The sequence below is a fragment of the Moschus berezovskii genome, chromosome X (genome assembly GCF_049115385.1).
Source record: "Moschus berezovskii isolate FMDL1 chromosome X, NW_MosBer_1.0, whole genome shotgun sequence".
NCBI classification, from domain to species: domain Eukaryota; kingdom Metazoa; phylum Chordata; class Mammalia; order Artiodactyla; family Moschidae; genus Moschus; species Moschus berezovskii.
The window spans coordinates 50,637,540-50,658,942 of record NC_142488.1 but is presented as its reverse complement, the minus strand read 5'-3'; the positions used below and the strand labels follow the sequence as shown (position 1 = coordinate 50,658,942).

The following is a 21,403-nucleotide window of genomic DNA, read 5'->3' as shown; positions in this document are numbered from 1 at the left end:
GCACCTTAACTAAGGACAAAAGATAGGGATGGTGGTCTCAAAGGTCAGGAAGCCTAGCCACACCTTGTAATACTGGGCAACAAAGATGTTTTGTTTATGAGAATGAAAACATTAGAGATGACTTAGTATTTTATTTTCAACCTGCTCATAAGATGCTATTATCTCCTTTTTAACCTTTGTTCACTCTTGCCTATATGGGATGTAGTCTTATATAAAAGATTTGGGCAATCTACTTATCCTTATCATTCATTTTTGTTCTTGTTCAATCATCAGTCGTGCCCAATTCTGCAACCCCATGGACTGCAGCACGTCAGGCTTCCCTGTCCTTCACTATCTTCCAGTTTGCTCAAACTCATGTACATTAAGTTGATGATGCCATCCAACCATCTCATCCTCTGTCAGCCCCTTTTCCTCCTGCCCTCAGTCTTTCCCAGCATCAGGGTCTTTTTCAATGAGTCGGCTCTTCACATCAGATTTTGCTGAAGTATTGGAGCTTCAGCTTCAGCATCAGTCCTGCCAATGAATATTCAGGGTTGATTTCCTTTAGGGTTGACTGATTTTATCTTCTTGCTGTCCAAGTGGCTTTCAAGAGTCTTCTACAACACCCAGTTCAAAAACATCAATTCTTCGGTGCTCAGCCTTCCAACTCTCACATCCACACATGACTACTAGAAATGCCATAGTTTTGACATATTATATGGACCTTTGTCGGCATTTTATCATTCCTTGGTCATATCCTTTGTCAGACTGTTATCATTCATACTGTATAACTATTAACTATTAACTTCTTTAGAGAAGGGGGCTATGTGTCTTATTCATCTTGATTCCTAGAGCATGGGGAAATAGTTGAATGCTCACTAAGCCATGGGTTGGTTAAAGTGACCTAACCAAAGTGCCAGCCTCCTCAGGTGGGCTAGTTACATACCTTCCTCTGGAGCATGGTATGCAGCCAGGGCATTTAGCATGTCATAGATCACGTCCTTGATAGTATCAGGAATGACAGGCAGAGGTGATGGCTTCAAAGGGGTTGTTTTCACCAGCTGTACAGCATTCGGGCCTTTAATTCTGAGATTCTCAAACTCATCATCTGAAGCTAAGTCAAAGTGAGATAGAGAAAAATTAGTCAATAATGAACAGGTACCTACATCTGGTAACTGATAAAGACTAAGAAGTGGAGGGCCACTTCCAAACAATGTTCAAGAAGTCTACTTAGAAAAGATGGCTTTTACCTTCCCTAAATCCCATAGGATTTAATACAGCAGTATCAAACAGTAAAAAAAGAATACAGAATTTGGATATGGGGACATTTGGTTTTAAAATCAAGTCTGTGATAGGATCTTGGCCAAATTATTTTAATAAACCTCAATTTTCTCATTCTTGAAAATCTGGGGATTAAAAGAGACCACGTATGAGAAATGATGAGCACAGGCAGGGCCAGGCTGGGGCTCCCAAAACAATTAGTCCCTTTCCCAACTTTTAATTTAAAAAAACAAACCAAAAAACCCCAAACCCCACAGAAAAGCTGAAAGGTTAGTACAAAAACATCCATATACTTTTCATCTAGAATCACCATTTTCCATTCCTATATGTCTACCCGAATCTAAGAATCAAGGATATTTTCCAACACAGCCAGAATACAATAATACTCAAGAAATTTAACACAGATACAATTATATTATCTTTTACACAGTAAATATTCTAATTTCTCCAAATCTCCTTTTATCTAGAGTCAGCATCCCATTAAGGTTGCTGGTTTCTCATCTCCTTTTATCTATGAGATCCTTGCATTTTTTTTCCCCTTTCATGACATTATGGAATGTCTCAAATTTGTACCCATCTAATTTATTCCTCATAACTATAGTTCAAATATTTTTGGCAAGAATATAATGATGATACCGCACACTTTCTACTGCATAAGTCACATGTCCACTTATCCCTCAATTATCACTCTACCGGTAAACCATTCACTCCATTTGTAATCCCCGTTGTCACACCAAGATAAACTCTTTGAAGGCAAGGACTAGACTGAATTGAGTCCTTGGCATCTCTGGCAGTAATTACAACAGGGCAAAGACCAGGAAGCTATTGAACTACCTCTGAATTGACCCACCTGATCAACAAGCCAATGTCCCAATGCCTGCCTAAGGAAGTTTTCCAAGCTACAGGCTTCCTCACAGAAAATTTTTTGAGTTATACTAAGTCACAGACCTCAATGTCTCAAAGGCCAGGAGAAGGGTAAACTTACCAGTTCCTGAGCCGCGAGGGGCTGGAAGGGCAATGCGGATACAGCAGTTGGCCACTTCTGTGAAAATGTCTGGGTTGCGGCATGCGGCTGGTCCAAGGACACGAAGGATGTAGTTGATCTCCCGAGAGCCGAGGCTGCCAGATACAACACCAGAGGTAGTGCTACCAGCTCCACTTGTAGCTGCTGAGCGAACAACCTAGTAAAGAAGGGGACACTACTGATTAAAGACCACTTTCTAAAACAAAACTGCATTCCAGGAAGAGTTACCAAGGATTAAAATACCAACCAAGCTCTCCCTCAAGACAGTGGATGAAAGCCTTTTGATCTTTGGGAGGAAGACACACTTGGGTCTTTTGAATTTTAGTCCTTCACAATTCAAAAAAATATGGCTTATAAAAAAGTTACAACATTCAGCATACCCCACAAACTATCAACTATTAGACTAGATGATATGCAATCCTTATAGAAACTAGAAAACATATCTAGATCACTAATCATCCCTCCAAATTAAAGCTCCCAAATTTAAGTGCCAGTTCTGGGCCTTCCCACATGCCATCCCAATTTTAAATCAGAATAGTTCAAACTCTAAAAATATGTAATACTGACACCCACTTTGTATAAGAACAAAACTAAAGTTTCAAAGTCAATCATCAGTCTTGGATAATGACAGCCAGGAGTATAGGTTTCTTGAACTAAAACTTGTTAGTAAGGGACTAGGACACCTTCCACAAGTTCATGTTTTAAAGATCATTCCCTGCAGGATTACTTCACTCAAGAGCCTATTTTCCAAACACTGTGTTTTCGGGTTGTAAAAGTACAGGTGATCCTTGAATAACAGGTCTGAACTGGACAGGTCCACTTATATGCAGATTTTTTTCTAATAGTAAACACTACAGCCACACCCTTCAGTTTAGCATAATAACCTCCATTATCTTGCCTGTCAGGCTCCAAATCGTAAAATAACTCTCATTCTTTAAATACAGAAAAATGCAATTCCACTATGTGCCATTGTTTATTTATTCTGTCCTTTGTAGGACACTGGATGTCTAGTCTTGATATTATAAGCAGTTCTACAGTGAACATTCTTGTATATATACCTTGGCATACTTGACTTTAGTTATCAGATAAATTCTTGGCCACAGAATTTCTAGGTCAATGAGTATCTTAAACTGATAATACCAAATTACCCTCCAATGTGGGTAATTTCCACTCCTACAAAAAGTAAGAGTATGCCTAGTTCTCCACTCCTGTACCTGCAGTGGATATTATCAAGCATTTACATTTTGCCACTTGATACATTAAAACTGCTACTGATATTCCTTTGTTCCCTATACCCACAAATAAAATTTCCTTTAAGTTTAGAAAGTTTTCTGTCGTCCAACAAGAACCTGTATTTTTTTCCTAGCATTTAAAAAAGTTGTTTAAGCTTTAAACATTTTAAAAGTGTTTTTAAGTCAGAATACTGTCTGTGTATATAGTTGTTTCTTCTCTGTTGGGCTGTCTCCTAACATTGGATCAATGTACATGCTGTCTTTAACAGCCCTCCTTCTTTTGCTCCTATCAGGTGAAATAAAATAAGCTGGCTGAGAAAGAATTATCTGAAGAATGTGAGATATATACTCATATACACAAAGAAGTATGAAGTGGCACCGAAATAATTTATACCTTTTGATCCAATTTCTAAGCATTTATAAGAAAAACAATCATAAATGTGACAAAGCTATGCACAAAAATGTGAATAGCAACACTACATATAAATGTGGGAAACTGTTCTTAGAGAGGAAATTGGTAGTTCAGTAACATTCACCTGATGACTGCTGACAAAGAATTAGCAGAGGAAAGAAGAGTCTGTAAAAGTACAGTGGAGAAAAAGCCTTAACATGCAAAATGTTAGCTCCTAACCCTTCTGTTAAAGTCTTAAGTTGATGTCATAAAGGTTTTTATTTTTCTAATTACTTTCTTCTATTGCTTTATGTGTTTCCTAAAATTAAGATATAAACCTCAGTTTTCATATGCACAATGTTTATTTGTAAAGAGCTTTTCCCAGTCATAAACATTCCAAAAACTTTACTATAGCCAACGCTTGAATATTGTGGGGGTTAGGGGCACCAGCCCTCCATGCTGTTGAAAATCCACGTATAACTTATAGTTGGCTCTCCATATCTGAGGTTCTGTATCTGCGAATTTAACCAACTGATTGTGGTAGTACTTTAGTGTTTACTATTGGAAAAAAAAATCTTTATATAAGTGGACCTGTGCAGTTCAAACTTGTTATTCAAGGATAAACTTTATTTTTACAATCCCTAAAACACAATGGTTGGAAAATAGGCTCTTAGGTGAAGAGGATTTTCTGTTTAAGAGCTATCACTATAGTAATTTAGGGGTAAAAAATCCTATTTTCTAGTACTTTTTAAATGTTACTCAGTGGCATTATCTATCATATCTAAGCAAGCACCTGAGGACACAGCTGGGAAATTTTTCTGGGCAGAGCACATATATAACACATAGCTATATACCCGAAGAAGAACCAGAAGTCAATCTGTTCTGAGACCAAGGAGAATAAAGTATGATATAAAGCTAAACCAGCACTGGACACCAAAGACTCACCTTTTCCATAGTATGGCGCAGGGTGCAGGGGTCCTCAATGATGTGTCTTAAGAGAAGGGTGACCAGGGGAGTAAACCCATTGAAGCCTGAACTCTGGGTCAGATTTAAGATCATGCGAGTGCTCTTCAGCTCTGCAAACATCATGGCATATTTGTGGTCTCGGGTGAGCCTCAGGCATAGGCGAAGGGTGGCATGCAAAGTGTCTGGATCCACAGGGACGCCTAGCATGCTCACACAGGCCCGGATTAAAACAGTCACCATATCCTCTGTCAGGCCCTGGATCAAGATTTCCCCAATTTTTGTTTCTTCCAGGCTTGTCTCCTTTTCAGTATTTGTACTGTCTAGGGCCAAGGGGGTATCTACAAATGGGAAAAGTGTTCAGATAGTTAACTTGACATTTCCTTCCATCCTCTCCCTCTGAAGTAACCAAACACTTGGGTCCTATTAAGACAAATATACCAAACACCAATTCAAAGACCAGATGAAAAAGCATATAAAAAGAAGAACTATGTATCTTTAAGTCACCAAGCAATCTGAAGGGTAAGAAATCACTCATGATGAAACTGGTCAGAATTTAAGCCATAAAGGCACGTTAGCTTTACTGTAAGACCCTCCTTGAAAGACTGAAAACTGAAAGTCCATACCACTGGTTTTATTTTCTTTACGTTTGATATCCATTTCTTTGCTTTCTTCCAGTGTCTTCTCTAGTTCCTGTCCATTGCTGTTTTTAGAATTTTTATTCAATCGTGGTACCCTCAGGAGTGTCAGCATTACAGGACGCCGGTTCCCTGTTTCCTCATTAACCTAGGAATTCAAGCAGACAAAAATATCTCTACAGAAAAAAGAATTATAAGGGGAAATGGGGGAATTGGGACTCAGTGGCAAAATGCTTTAACAGGAAGGACTTTTGGCAATTTATCCCATCCCTGTTATTTACAGAAAGAAAGCCCGAAGGTCCTAAGAAACAAAATGGCATACACAAGGCTCTACAGCAAGTTATGAAACTTTCCAGTAGAGCAGACACCATATTCCAGCAACTCCCTAATCCTTGACTAAACACTTAAATTGATTTCCAGGTGGGACAGTATTAAATTGCCAAGACTCCTGGCCTAAAATATAGTTTTAAAAAGACTCAGTTCTCTGAAAACTATACCCCATTTAGTAATGGTAATACTGTTCTTATAACATGTCAGGACTGCTGGTTCTGGAAGAAGCAAATCGAAAGGCATACTAAGCACATTCCCCTCCTTCAATCAAGTTTATGGCATCGAGTGAGCATGTACCTGTACCATTGTAGTGAACTGGACAGTGTATCTTCTTCGGCCTGCAGTGAAACGCACACTTGTCTCTCCAGATTTCCAGGCAGAATCAATAGTGCTGTTGTTGCTTGCACTGTAACTACACCAACGTCCAGAGCGGTCATCAAACCAGCGCCAGTTGTTGTTGTTAGACTGTAGGTACTAAATACAAGAGCACAAAGTTTTACTGTATTTCCTTATAATGTTGACTATTAGAAGAAACAGTAATTTCATCAGTATTCATTGCTTAAGCTAACCCAGGAAAAGGAAATATACTGAACATTTATTATACTTTGTAAACCAAGAGAGAAGTTTTCATATACCTTATCCCTCACATCCCTGAGCTTCTCCATAGGCATAAAATACTCTCTACTCTCCGGGAGTTGGTGATGGACAGGGAGGCCTGGCGTGCTGTGATTCATGGGGTCGCGGAGAGTCGGACACGACTGAGCGACTGAACTGACTGACTGACTGACTCTTATCCTGTGATCCTTTCCTTTTGTTTCCAACTATTTTCCACAAAAGATAAACATTATTTTAGATGTACTGGAATAAAAGTTCTGTTTCTGAGAAGGTACTGAGATGATGTGGCATATATAATTTTTATATAAGCAGCACTTGCTTTTGGAGGAACTGTTGCACACCCAGCCCTTCACATAACAGAAGAGCCACTCCTCCTCTGGAGATAGCACACTTCTTTAACATTCACTTCCAGGGTAAATTCTTGGACCTTTTAGCAAGCAGCTCCATAAAAAACTAAATTCTAACTTCCAATTCAGAAGATAACTCTAATTATCAAGATCCCTCAAGAGATTTATGCCTTGATCAGAGAGCTTTACATTTTTTTTAATACCACTATCCCATATTCTCTTCTGGTCTATTCTTGCCTCAAGAAGCTCAGCTGTTCTGCTCACCATATACACGGTATATAAAACATATACAGTTTTATGTACCTTAGTCATTTGGGCTCTTCTCTTTGAGGAAATGGCTGTTTTTTCATAGAAATCAATCAGGAGCAACACTGGAGTGATCCACCTAAAACAGAAGAAATGATTTACTCTGGGCAAACCAGAAACCTGTGCAACATGGGAAAACTTACCTTGATTTTATCAGGTACTACACAATTTTCAAATCATAAAAGGTATCCAAGATTCATCCCATACATGCCCCAGGAAACTGCATGATTCAAGTCCTAAACTTGAGGGCCCAAAGGCCCAGAGAAATAGAAATGAAACCAGGAGAGATACAGGGTCACTCACTTTGGGGTCTGGACTTCCTTTTGTTCCTTGGCGGCCTGTAGGCAGGGCTGAACCACTTCCAAGAGTTTGATTAGGACATTAAGGATGCCACTAGATTCAACCACCCAAGCACAAGGTAGCTTCAACTCCTGATTGGTTAATCAAAGAGAAAAAAAATAACAACTTCTACTTAGTTTCAAGGATTACTATGGTATAAAACAAAAGAGTGAACACTAATGGAATTGGCTGAATTCAAATTCCACCACTTACCAGTGTGATCTGAGATATATACAGTGCCAACACAGTGTACATTAGTATGTGCTTAATCTGGAAACTATTACTAATATGATTAATATCATTAAGAACTGTCATCTATGCTAGCTTAAAAGCTTCTGATTTACAGAGAACCTTTATAATCATCCAAGGAAGATGGAATAATTAAACACAGCAACAAAGTTAATAGTTCCTCTTACAGGGGCTACATAAAGCCTTATTGATGTAACAGGAAATCAATGGAAATAATTTAAATAAATGGCCACCAATAGGTGATACTTAAACTATGGGACATTGAAAAGATGGAACAATATATACATGACATGGTAAATATTCATAATATAATACTCGAAAGAACACAAAACTTTCTAAACATTCTGATCCTGACTGTTTAAACATATAGGAAAAAAGACCAGAAGAAAGACTGTCATTTGTGATTTTAAAAAAAAGGGGGGGCTCATGAGTAATTTCTCATTATAATGTTATTGGGGACCCCCAGCATTCAGAACTTTGCAATCTTTCCCACAAGTATCTATTCACAAGCGTTATATAATAAGAATCACCACTTCCATTATAAAGGAAAGCCCCAAGACTGTAGACATAAAGTATGACACATATTGTACTTAACTCCAATATGCTATAAAGGGTTTACTCCATTAAATCCAGGTTTTACCATTAAACATGATAAGATAAAAATGAAGAGTCACTTGTTCAAGGTTAGTTGCCTCCTAATTCCTATGTTGGTTGGAATAAGAACATGCTTTACCTCAAATAATCTGCTGATTAACCAGGTCAGAAAGAAAAGTCAGATTCTATTTGACACCTATTACCAAATTCCATATCCTACCCCACTGCTAGTTAGATTTCCTCAGAGAAGCCAAAAAAAATCTACAACTTACAGTCATTCTAAGTACCTTCTTCTAATTACACTCCACCCTCTAGTCCTCTAAGACCCAATTCAAATGTAACATCTGTTCTGAGAAGCACTTCTCTTATTATCCAAAAGTGATGTATACTGACCTCCCTGAACTCAAGATTATTATCATTCATGTAGCACAGAATGCTGTATTCTATACTTAATTATGTGCATTACTGGGCTTCCCAGGTGGTGCTGGTGGTAAAAAACCTGCCTCCCAATGCAAGAAACACAAGAGACACGGGTTTGATCCCTGGGTAGGGAAGATTCCTGGGAGAAGGGCATGGCAACCCACTCCCGTATTCTTGCCTGGAGAATCGCTTGGACAGAGGAGCCTCGCGGGCTACAGTTCATAGGGTTGCAAAAAGTTGGACATGACTGACAGCACACACACACACGTGCATTACAGCCTATCAGAAACTGTAGGCTCATGAAATACAGACATGTCCTACATTTCTCTATACTTTCTTCAGTGTCTCAGATGGTAGGTGTTTGATGATTCTTTGATAAATGAATAATAGGGACCAAAAGGTCTAAATCTTACCTCAAAAAGCAGTGTTAAAAGCAAGATTCTAGTGGCCAAATTAGAGGCCTGGGGTAGAGTGGCCATCTGACTGATCCACTCTGATACAGTTTTTGTGTCACTTGTTGTCAGGGGAAGAGCAGCTTTGATCAATACATCAGCAGCTTCCCACACCTAGAAAAGCAGGAAAGGAGCCAAGTCAAATAACTGTAGATAGAGTATGATGAGGTTTGTCAAAACATTCTCAACCTTGTAAAATAATCCCTCAACCTCTAACACATTGGTTGAAGGAGACTGGGTAAATATTAACATATTTACTATAGGCATTTGGTGTCTGTATCAAAAGAAGATGTATGTTATTAAAGAAACACCTCTAAAAATTATTTTCTTAAGACTAGATTACAAGAAGTCTAAATTCTAAGTTTAAAAAATGAGTATTTAAAAAATTTCTGGTGCACATATATAGTCAACTCTACAAAGGTTCTACCCACTTTAAATCTTTCATTATACCCGCTTCAGAATTATCATGAAAAAGAGAAAACAAAATAAAACAAAAAAAACCCTCAGCATGTTAGAAACATTGGTCACGCTTTAGTATGTATGTTGAAAATCTCTTGTAATGACTTTTATATAATTGCTCCTTTCTATTAAGGTTTATTTTCTTAAATCACTTCTATAAGCTCTTGATATAAAGATAACTAAAGATTGGTCATATCGTGCGGGGAAGAAAAAGCTTTATCCAATTTGCCTTTTACTCTTGTGATGTTTCCATACACTAAAATTATGTTTAAATATATCAGTTTTTAATTTCTTCCTGTCTCTCAACTTAAAAAAATGTATAAAATAAGATTCCAATGATTTAAATACATAAATCATAAAAAAAGTAAAGGAAATATAACCAAAATGTTGACTGGTTATGTGGGAATTTAGGGTGGTTTTTCTATTTCAACAACTAGCATACATTAATTTCATAACAAGAAAAACACTGCTTATAAAAGACAAACAACAGGTCCCAACTACTGATCAGAATGGGGACTCATTTGTCAAAAGATTATTACATAGGAGGAGAGGGAGAAACATTTAGTTAGTTCAGGGGGCCTAATTTGGCTCAAGAGTGAGAGACATTTTTGACATTTTAGATGAATCTAAGAAGTGATACACAGAAAAAGAGAACTTTGTTTTTTCCTTTCAAAGACTTTCTGGCCCGTGGAGAACTTACCTGATTGACTACTTGCTTCAGAATCATGTCTCGATAGTCTGCTCCATTTCGTTTGATTGCTGTCATGATCAGATCACACACTCGGTATACAGTGTCTGGCAACTCATCAAGAAGGTGAAAGCAGCCTGGCAACATTGTATCTGTGAAAGTGTGGAGCTCATCTTGCTCCAATGGATCAGCATCCTGGAACTTCTCTAGACATTTAGCCTCTTCCTCTTCCTGCTTTTCTCGAGCTTTCCGCTCCTCCTCTTCCTTTCGGCAAGCAACTTCCTAGAGGCAGGGAAGGAAGAGTGAGAGGATATGGGACAGTTGAAGGAAGAAAGTGAGGAGACTCTAATAATATATCTGCCCTACCACATAAATATTCTCTACCTTCTCCTCAATCAGGTGGTACATTCATTAGGGTGTGGCAATGAGTATAAAGGCAGCTATACAGGCTAAGGCAAGATAGCAGGACACCTCCAATCCTCAAAGTGCTGGAAACTTATTTGCATCATCTGACATCACCTCCCACAAAAATCATTTGTAGACAATTGTCCTGCATTCTCTGCAGGTAGTAATTATTACCTAGATTCCTAGATTCCAAGATAATAAAGACAGCCAAGTTTGGCCTAATGAGCACTACCCAAGTATATTCTGGGCCTCTTATTTGACAATAATATTAATGTTTCATCTGTTTCACATAAAGTTTCCGGTCAATATAATGTAGACTAGCGATGGCAAGGTTGGGATCAAGGAGTACTCCCATGTCTTTGTTTAGACTTTATTTCCACCAATTACCCAGCAGTAACAGCAGAATGTTCATAGCAACACTAAGATTACTGTGTCAGACCCTCTTGGAAGCCCTGTTTCCTAGTTACCTCAGGTGACTCTGCCCTTTGATCCATTGGGATATCCTGTCCCAGAGACATGGCAATTGCTCTCATCATCTGGTCCTCTTCAGACATACTCAGATCCTACAGAGCAACAAAAGAAAATCTAGCAACTACACATACCCCAACTCATAAGGAATCAGATCCTGGGCTCAAACTTTAGAGAAGAACAGAGAGGGCTCTGAATGCTGCTCTGTAGAATCAAATTCAATTAGGCTTACCTGGTCACCATGAGAACAAGAGGGAAAAACCACAACAAAATTAAATAGGAAAGGATCTTCAATGTGACCACCTATCTGGCATTTCAGAAAAGAGAGCCTCTCCTATTACTTTCTGCCTATGGATAATTTAAGAGTTCTTCTGCAAAGTCCAGTAAAATTTGCCTGACTAAGAGATAGAAAGCTTCTGCTCCTTATATTCTAGAGCTGTGAGAGTTAGCATGTAAAGAAAATATTGGCATGGAGAAGTAAAGCACATTAGCAGCCATACCAACACCCTGAGAGATCAGAGCCCCTGAGCCAACTCACCCGAACAACTCCTCCCATGATCGGGGGAGGGTGGGTTAGAAGGTACTCTGTGGCCTGCTCCATGGTGCTGGTGTTCAACAGGGCCTCCATGGCATGTTCCCTTGTGAAGCCCATGTCCATGAGCTACAAAAAGAATGCAGGATCTCAAAGAACCATGGTAAGAGAGAAATCCAAACACATTGTAAAAAAAAAGAGGAATCCTTTTAAGATGGAAACAAGGTTTTCTAACTTCATATGAACTGAGAATATTTATAAAGCTAAGTCAGCTAAATAACATGAATGATCCTCTCTGCATGGTGCTTCCATACCATTTAAACAGAGCTACATAATGAGGCAAGGAGTCAAAGTGATTCCCAATTCCATCCTTCAAGAAAATTCAGCTAGATGGTTATTTTCCTTAGCAAGATTACTCTAAGACTGAGACTCACATATAGAAGCAAAACTTGGTCCCACTTTTCTTGAAGACAGACTGGCAACAGAACAAAAGCCTGAAAAACTGACCCAGGAAAACTTCAACTAGGAAATAATCATGAGATGCACAGAAAGATTTATAGAGAATGAAGCTATATACCACAGCTTTACAACACCAAATAAGAAAATCAACATATCCAGCAATAAAAGAATGACTAAGTAAAAAAGACCTATTTTCTTAAAGACAGCAGTATAAGTCTACATTCTGTATGATGCTGCTAGGTAAAAATCAGGCACAGAATTAAGTGATGAAAAAAAGGATACAATGATCATCTTGTGTGGCGACATTATGAATGCCTTTAGAAAGAATTTTGGTATATTTCTAAGTTTTCTTAAAGTGAACACTTAACTATTATAATAAAAATGTGGCATGTACATAACAGAAGACGTTTGAACAGGACTCTAGATATAATGCTGTTTGAGATTGAAATGTCAGGATCATAAGATGCATCCCCTCTCCCACTTCTAGCCTCCAACTATTTTAAATTTAAAAAATGAAAACAGTTTTGTAGGTGAGTAAGGTTTCCAAAAACTCTTGTTGGAAAATAAACTTGGGTCATAATGTACCTTCTCTTTACAGATCCATCAGAAAGAAGCTGAGGATGGTTTGCCTCCAAAGAACATGGCAGCCACAGTCTACTGAGAATACGTTAAAGAATATTCCAATACTGAACAACATGCTTGGGAGGACACAGATCTTTTACCTATTAGGAGTACTGAAACGACACTTCAGCTTTCTCAGGAGAAAAACAGTAAGAAAGAGAGCAAATTTAAACCTATCTCCTATCAGGACCGAGTATTTAGAAACTTAGAAACCCCACACCCTCAGGTGCAAAGTCTGGGCCCTGGAGTGTGAGGTCAGAATCCCACCTGTTGTAGTTGTTGCTGGTTGACTTGAGGTTCCCGGCGAGAGCCACCTTCTTCTTGTCCTGTATCCTCTTCTCCTCGAGATCCCTCCTTTTCTTTGCTCAGTCTCTCTCGAATCACAGGTTCTCCTCGGAGGATGTGGCACAGGATGGCTAGCATGGACTCAGCCATTCGCCCACCATACACTTTCAAGGGTTTCCGGTTCCACAGGTTCTTGATGCAAGTAAAGGCTGCCTGTAAGTCATTTGAAAAGCTATGTGAAGACCATTTTGTCTCAATTCAAAACCCCAGGAAAAATAAGTCAAAGATCTATGAGATGGTCCTTCCACAATCAATGCCAACAACAAAATTTCAGTACTGAGGGGGTCCAAGGAAGCACAGAGAAGGGGGGCATTAAACCCAACCTGGAAGTTGCGATCTGGAGCTTAAAGTTCAAAGGTTTACACCACAGAAAAGTGGTCTGCAATCCATTTTGCAAGGCAGCCCTATCTGGGAGTAGGAAACAGTGGTTCTCCACCAGTCAAATTATTTCATTAAGGAGGACAAAAGAGAGTGGGAGCTACCTAGTTGGCATGAGAAATTACTCTTGGTTTTAGAATGCTGAATACTCACCTTCTGAGTTACCACAAGGAAGCGGAGGGCACTGAACTGGGGAAAGTTCTGAATACCTCCAGGCAATTTGGCAGGCAGTGAATGTGGAGATTCAAGCACCGTGGTGGGATTTACCATCTTCTCCACCAGCATTAGCCAGGCATCTAGGAATTCTCCTGTGCCATCAGGTAAGTCTGAATGTTCTAATCCCTCAGCAACAGGAACTTTTCCTCCCATAGACAGAGCCCAATTGAATGTTCTAAATTCAAATAAGAGGAAATGTGAAGATGGAATATTAGTATTTTAGATTGGGGGTGGAGGGAGAAAGACAGGGACATATTCAAAAGCTTCCCAGTTCCTCTTCTTGGAGATACTGCTTCTAGTCTGTTCATTTATTAGCTTTACCCTTTTTTAAAAAATCGTAGTATAGTTGATTTACAATAGTGTTAGTTTCTGATATACAGCAACATGATTCAGTTATTCTTTTTCATATTCTTTTCCACTGGCAATTATTACAAGACGCTGAATATAGCACTTTACCTTTTATTTGGGTTTTTATTCCAGCCTTATTGATATATTATTGACATATAACATATGTAAGCTTAAGGTGGACAAAGTGATAATTTGTTACACATATTTAGGGTGAAATTAATCACATTTCCAGCTTTATTTTTAAAGCTACAACAAATAAAAAAAAACAAAGTGAAATTTAGAATCTTCTGACCAAAAGCAGCAGAAAAATCATATTCAAAGAAATAGTAGGAAAGGACAAGTCTATTAGAAAAATATGTACAAGACATTGCAATCCAAATGAAGAAAAACAGAGACTGTTACAAAACAGCCCAAGGACAGGCTGAACCCTATCCTCCAGGAAGATGGAGATAAATACAACTAGTTCTTAAACCATGAAAGGGTACAACCAATGGCTGTCTCTATGTATCCCATCATCACAGGATAGGTGGCTTAGAAAGTTGTGGGCTGCTAAGGCAAACAGAAAAGACCAAACTCCAAACAATGCTTCTCTGTAAAGCAACATGATCCTTACTCAAAAAGGGCATTGTGGCCTCCAGAGCAGAGAAATTTCTGCAGCATGAGGTGGTAGGGATACTTCCTCTCATCAAACAGCATTGGGGATGTAAAACCAACTGAACAGATGAAGAAGGTCAGCCTGGAAGAGGGAAAAAGCAAAAATTTAACCTTCTCTAGGGCAGTCAGAGAAACAATGGGAAATTCAAGTAGAAGCCAAGAGTAAAATTTAACACTGCACTGAAGTGACTGACTGACTAGAATGCAGGTGGGTGACTAGTTTGGATGTTAAAATTTTTAAGGCAAAAAAGGGAGACAGTTTCCACCTACTACTAAACACTAGGTTACTGAAATGCAGTCTGATTACAAATACTTTAAAAAATCTCTGTATTTTAGAGTAGGTAGAACCAAGACAAGTACCTTACACTGTATTTGGGGTACACATTTAGGGTAAAACAAGGGACCTCCAAGTCCTCTAATTCAGCGATTCCCTCTTCATTTAAGTAGAGAAGGAACCAGTTAGATTCTGCATCTCAAGCAGAACCTCACCTGAAGCGCGGAGTAGGCGTATATGGTGGAGGCTGCCACGATAAGCCTTTTGTGAGGAGCTTAGTGAGGGCTGAAGCCGTTGATCGAGCAGCGGGTGTTGGTGCTGTGGTGGTGCTGGCAGCATGATGGCTTCTTCTCTGGCGGACAGGAGACCCCACACAAAGTTTAACAAGGAGTCCAAACAGCTCAGCCAGCGCTCTGCCTAATCTAGAGGAAGCTGGAACCCAAAAGTCAGAATAAGGCTGTACAGTGTTTCCAGAATGGTTTTATTTTAATAGACACATTACTGTTAATACACTTTAATGACTACTTCCTCCCACATAATATTCTATGAAACACCTGGACTTGTCTCTACATATGATATCTGAAAAGAGGTTCCACAGGGAATAAATGCCTCTTTTGAAGGCAGGAGATGGAGAAGTATATTGGCATTCAATATATAGCAAATATGAAAGACAAACAAGTACTCACACTGTTAGTGGAGATATAAAGTAAATGGTGTATCTATAATATGTACTGAAATATGGAGTTACTTAAAATGCCCAGAGAACTTTAAAACTGGCAAAAATGCTAACAATCTAGACCAGAAAAGAACATCATATGTATACCAACATTAAATGTATGGTCTCCAAAGGAAAAAAGATTGTTTGGAAAAGCATAAAAATGTAAAAAGTGGCCATCTTATAAAAATCTAATAATAAGGTATTACATAGATTACAAGTATTTCAAATTTTCATCTTTGTAGGATGCTTTTCGGTATATACTGCTGAACCAAAAAGGTGGAATCCAAATAAAACATGTAAAAGGAGATGTATAGAAAAAGAGAAAGAAAATATATCTAAACATGGGTATTTTCCTGTTTTTCTTAAAATATTTCTCTGTACCTTTTCTACAGTGAATATTTATTACTCTTAAAATCACAAATGAAAATGCTATCACAGTATTTCTGGAATAAACATTTCATCACAATCCAGAGATAAGACTAGGTCTGAATCAGAGCACATCTCTCAATTACATACATATACACATGAACCAAGGCTTCTCTGGTGGTTCAGTACTAAAGAATCTGCCTGCCAAGGCAGGAGAGGTGGGTTTGATTCCTGGGTTGGGAAGATCTCCTGGAGAAGGAAATGGCAACCCACTCCAATACTACTGCCTGGGAAATCCCATGGACAAAGGAGGCTGGATGGGGTCGCAGAAGAGTTTAACACAACTTAGCAACTAAACAACATATGAACCCACTGTGAAAAAATAGGCTCTACTTGAACTGGCGCCACATATCATACCCACCCCACCCCCTCCGCCGCCAAACTCAGTAAGTTCTGATATACACAGCTTAAGAAAGGAACAAGTCTTTCTTCTTCCTAATCGAACCACATTCAGTTCAGTTCAGTCACTCAGTCATGTCTCTTTGCGACCCCATGAATCACAGCACGCCAGGCCTCCCTGTCCATCACCAACTCCCGGAGTTCACACAAACTCATGTCCATCGAGTCGGTGATGCCACCCAGCCATCTCATCATGGATCTCCCAATTATATGAGGGAATAGGCAACAGATACTTGCACTACCTGACTGGAGGTTGGGTGTGCCCCGACTTTGAAAGCCTAATGCATGTAAACATTAAATTTTTACTTTTCCACCACTGCTTTCAAGTGAATAGACAGCAAAGTGGCTCAAAAGTAGTCAGCAAGGATAAAAGAGAAAAACAAAAGGCCAGTAACCACAGAGAAATAGACATCAAAAGCATGGGCTGGGCCCACACAGAAACCCCAGAATATTCAAAGGTTTCAGAGGTGTAACAAAGAAAGGAGAGGTAAACATTAGCATCTTCTTGGATGGTCAGTTTTCCTTCAATTTGTGGAAAGTGGAAGCAGACTTTCATATTAAAACAAAGGAGTAGAATTAAGCAAATTAGAATGGAATGGAAAATTCAGCAGGGTTTAAAATAACAAATGGAAGCACCAAAGGCCATGTTCTGCTTTCCTTTGGGCAGAGCTCCCAATTCCCAGGGGTTTTCCTCATTTTCCTTCACAGTAAGGGGTCAGAAAGTAGCAAACATACAAAATTAGTGTAGGCATACAAAATAGGTTCCCCAAAAATTAAGGGGTGAAAGATGGCGAAGACATGTCAGTGCATTTTTTTGGGGGGCTGCACTGCATAGCATGCAGAATCCTAGTTCCTTGACCAGGGATCAAACCTGCACCCTCCACAATGGAAACACAGTCTCAACCACTGGACCGTTAGGGAGGTCCCCAGTGCACATCTTTAATATGGTCTTGTATCATGTTATTGCAGTTTCCACAGAGGTGGCAAAGTAACTATTAAAACACAAATCAACTGTGTTACTTGCCAGCTACATCTGAACGACAGAGAAAGGATGAGGAGACTTGAGTACAGCAGCCAGACAGGAAAGCAGGTGGGGCCAAGAAAAGAGTATTTTGAGAAAGAGGTGGTAGGTCAACCATCATGCTGCAGGAAAGTGAGGAGACCAAAGTGTATCCAACGGACTTAGCAACAAGGAGGTTAGATACCTTGGTGAGACATTTCAGGGATATGGTAGGATCAGAGGTCATTTGCAGTAGCAGAAGAGTAGAAAGAAAAGGAGGGGTAGATTTGGCTTACAGAAAGCCACTCTCTCATCTCTGTCTCCCTCATAGTTAGTACAGAGCCTATCACATAGCAGATACCTGAAAATGAGCCACCAAGTTTAAAATTTCCTTAAAGGATACAATATAGCCACACCGGGCTCTAAAAGAGATAGAAGGAAGAGAATCACTCACCTGACAACAATGGCTTGATTTGCTTGATTCTGGCAGCCATGGCAGGTGTGATTTTAGATTTGCCTTTAGAGTCTGAAGCAGTAGGTTCATCTGTCTCCATAGGAGCCAGTGTGTCACCATCAAGCCCAATGCCTTCCAACAAGCCCTGGGTAGAAGCATCCATACTTCCAGTGGTTCCATCCTGTTCCCCATCTAGAGGGTAGCAATAAGACCATGGTAAGCCAGGACTAAACTGGTTCCCTGTTCTGAAGAGTCCCAAGAGAGAGCTACCTATAGTGCTTGTTACTTTTTAAATGGCCACAACTTCTTAAATCAGAAAAGAAAAAAACAAACAAACACAAAACTGTACTGATAAGCTTCTTTCCTCAGAGTCCTTCTAACTAGGTAACATTGACATCCATCTTCCACTGGGAGAGTGTTAAAAAGTCTACCCAGGGCTATCTTGGAAGACTGTAAGCATACTGCAGGACTCAGAAACTTCGCATAGACTACAATGTGCATAGTGACCCACATTCTCAAGGCACACACCCTGCTAGAATTTTATAGCTCATTAATAAACTCAAATCAGATATCATAGATCACTACTGGAGAAATATATTTCCTAGAATTTAAGATTTTTATATATGAATTTGATATGTGTCTTCTTTGGGGGGGGGTCGCGTGTGCTCTTAGATCTAAGAATCAACATTAGGCAAACTATAAAACCTATCACCAAGTTTTCTTTGTATTATTCTGGAAAACCTGTATGTGTAAATGGAGTTATCCTCGTTAAATTTGTGAAAAAAACTGCTGGGGAAAAATATATCTAAATTGTTATGCAAGGCAATTCTTTGACCAGAGTCAAATTTTGTTCCTGATTCTTAGTAAATTATTTTTTGAGTTAAAGTTAGTACACTTGGCAAAACTTGATATTCTAAATTCTGGTCAGAAATTTCTACAAAATTAACCTTGCCAGAAGTTTGTGTATATCTTATTAATTCTGTCCCATTCTTCCACAATACAATAACTAGCTGTCATATGTCATTACTTATAACATGTCTGCTTTATTAGTTCCTTAGCATTTTCTCTATTTTTAGTAATCTCAATACAATTTTTAAGCATAGTTAATATGATGCTAAAGCTGAAACTCCAATACTGTGGCCACCTCGTGTGACGAGTTGACTCACTGGAAAAGACTCTGATGCTGGGAAGGATTGGGGGCAGGAGGAGAAGGGGACGACAGAGAATGAGATGGCTGGATGGCATCACCGACTCGATGGACATGAGTTTGAGTGAACTCTGGGAGTTGGTGATGGACAGGGAGGCCTGGCGTGCTGTGATTCATGGGGTCAAAGAGTCGGTCACGACTGAGCGACTGAACTGAATAGGCTTTTATATATAGAACTGTCTTCACTGTTTTCTTTAAATAGTTTATCAAATATATTTTTTCCCTGATGCAGAGTATAGGAGAAAAAAACTTTCTAGAAAATCTGCTTTTATTAATTTTAGGTTTGCTCCATTAAGGTCAGAAGATTGATTTTTTCTTCTTCTTCTAATTTTATTTATTTATTTTCCACTTGCTGGGTCTCTGCTGCAAGCTTTTCTTCAGTTGCAGAGAACAGGCTTCTCACTGCAGTGGCTTCTCTTGCTGCCATGCACCAGCTCTAGGGCATGAGGACTTTAGTAGTTGTAGCACATGGGCTCAGTAGCTGTAGCGCATGGGCTTAGTTGCTCAATGGCATGTGGCACCTTCTCAAATCAGGGATTGAATCCATGTTTCCTGCATTGGCAGGTGGATTCTTCACCACTGAGCCACCAGGGAAGTTCAAATTGTATAATTTCTGCTTATTGCAATTTGGAACTTCTATTTTAATATAATATAAAAGCTATCTTCTAAAATGACATTGTGCAATAGACATATAATGTGAACCACATAGATAATTAAAAATTTCTACTAACCACTTAAAAAAGTTTAAAAAAAGCTATAATTGTTTAATACACTGTGTAACTCAATATAATAAAAATTGTTATTTAACATGTAATCAAATATAAAAATTAATGAGATTATACATTTTTATACTAAATATTTTTAAAAGGTATCTATTTTACACTTACAGTACATCTTAATACAGATATTAAATTTTCCTTAATTGATCTATATTTCATACAATTTACTAGGGGAAAAAAACACAATTCACACACCCAAGTTTCCCAAACAAACTTTAAAGTCTTACAACAACTGAACAGAATAATAGTTTGTTACATTTAAATTAATAAAAATTAAAAATTCAGTCCAGGTTCAATGCATGATACAGGATGCTCGAGGCTGGTGTACTGGGATGAACCAGAGGGATGGGATGGGGAGGGAGGTGGGAGGGGTGTTCAAGATGGGGAACACATGTACACCCAGGGCAGATTCATGTCAATGTACAGCAAAACCAATACAATAATATAAAGTAATTAGCCTCCAATTTAAAAAAAAAAATTCAGTTTTTTCCATTCAACCTATAGTAATTTCTAAGAATCAACCTCAACATTTGCAAAAAACTACATAGAAAGATGTTCAGTTTTCAAAACATTACATTAGAAACTTAATAGGGAATGGTTAATTCATGGTATTTTACATAGTACCTAATATTAAGTGAAGAGAGATCTATAAAATATGTCTAAGACAATCACACTATGTTAATGAAACATATCCTCAGGGAAAAAGATTAGGCAGACACTTTCAAAATACTTTCTGTGGTATAAATATCAGTTATTCTTCTTTCTACTATGTTTTCTAATTTTTATCATTGTGAATATGTATTTCTTCTTATAGAGAAAGTAACTGAAAATAGCTGAAAATATATAACTAAAAATTAATGAATGGAAAAAAGCCTGAAGACTACAGATGATAGAGCTAACTAATTTTCACAATAAACCTATGAAGACACCGAGACAGAACTTAAAAAGAATTAATGGCTGGGATTTTAAGTTTCTTGGAGTTACCTGATCTTTTTCCGCCCTGGGTCGTACCTGTCTTCTCATCCTTTGGAACCAGTTTCTGCATGTCTGCCTGGCCAAATTCACACCCAGATGGCAAGCTGCAGGAAGAGAAACAGTGAGCAATAAAACTTCTGATAACTCATTTTTTTATGTTGTGCTTTTTCTCTGACCTGCTTAACTGACACCATTCCATTCCTACAGCAGGTAAATTAACCTAATAAAATATCTGCAATGATGGAATTCCTGAGGTTTCGTTTCTAACTCAACTCTTTAGACCTGTCTAACAACAGGACCAAATTGTAAACACCCACCATGCTGACAGAGTATAACTGGGATATCATATCAAAGATGCACAACACATTTGTAAGCAAGCCCTTTGGCTGGTAAGTGGGAAGGACAATGCTACTGGTTAAATGCTTGTGTCTCCTCAAA

The 21,403-nt window shown here is 38.6% G+C and overlaps 1 protein-coding gene across 18 annotated transcripts in view; it reads right to left on the bottom strand.

The window, feature by feature from the left end:
- The window catches only part of HUWE1 (HECT, UBA and WWE domain containing E3 ubiquitin protein ligase 1), a 168,051-nt gene that overhangs the window by 39,396 nt on the left and 107,252 nt on the right, over positions 1-21,403 (bottom strand). For 17 of the 18 annotated variants that reach the window (XM_088834059.1, XM_088834063.1, XM_088834061.1 and 14 more), the window contains 17 exons: positions 20,975-21,069; positions 18,005-18,196; positions 15,223-15,439; positions 14,693-14,815; positions 13,669-13,906; positions 13,060-13,290; positions 11,719-11,841; positions 11,180-11,275; positions 10,320-10,589; positions 9,122-9,274; positions 7,410-7,537; positions 7,104-7,185; positions 6,136-6,312; positions 5,497-5,656; positions 4,853-5,211; positions 2,246-2,441; positions 926-1,093 (listed from right to left, as the gene is read on the bottom strand). In XM_088834059.1, coding sequence (XP_088690185.1) covers positions 926-1,093; positions 2,246-2,441; positions 4,853-5,211; positions 5,497-5,656; positions 6,136-6,312; positions 7,104-7,185; positions 7,410-7,537; positions 9,122-9,274; positions 10,320-10,589; positions 11,180-11,275; positions 11,719-11,841; positions 13,060-13,290; positions 13,669-13,906; positions 14,693-14,815; positions 15,223-15,439; positions 18,005-18,196; positions 20,975-21,069 — 3,008 coding nt within the window. The remainder of the gene's footprint in view (positions 1-925; positions 1,094-2,245; positions 2,442-4,852; positions 5,212-5,496; positions 5,657-6,135; positions 6,313-7,103; positions 7,186-7,409; positions 7,538-9,121; positions 9,275-10,319; positions 10,590-11,179; positions 11,276-11,718; positions 11,842-13,059; positions 13,291-13,668; positions 13,907-14,692; positions 14,816-15,222; positions 15,440-18,004; positions 18,197-20,974; positions 21,070-21,403) is intronic. The other variant, XM_088834068.1, reaches the window with a different exon arrangement.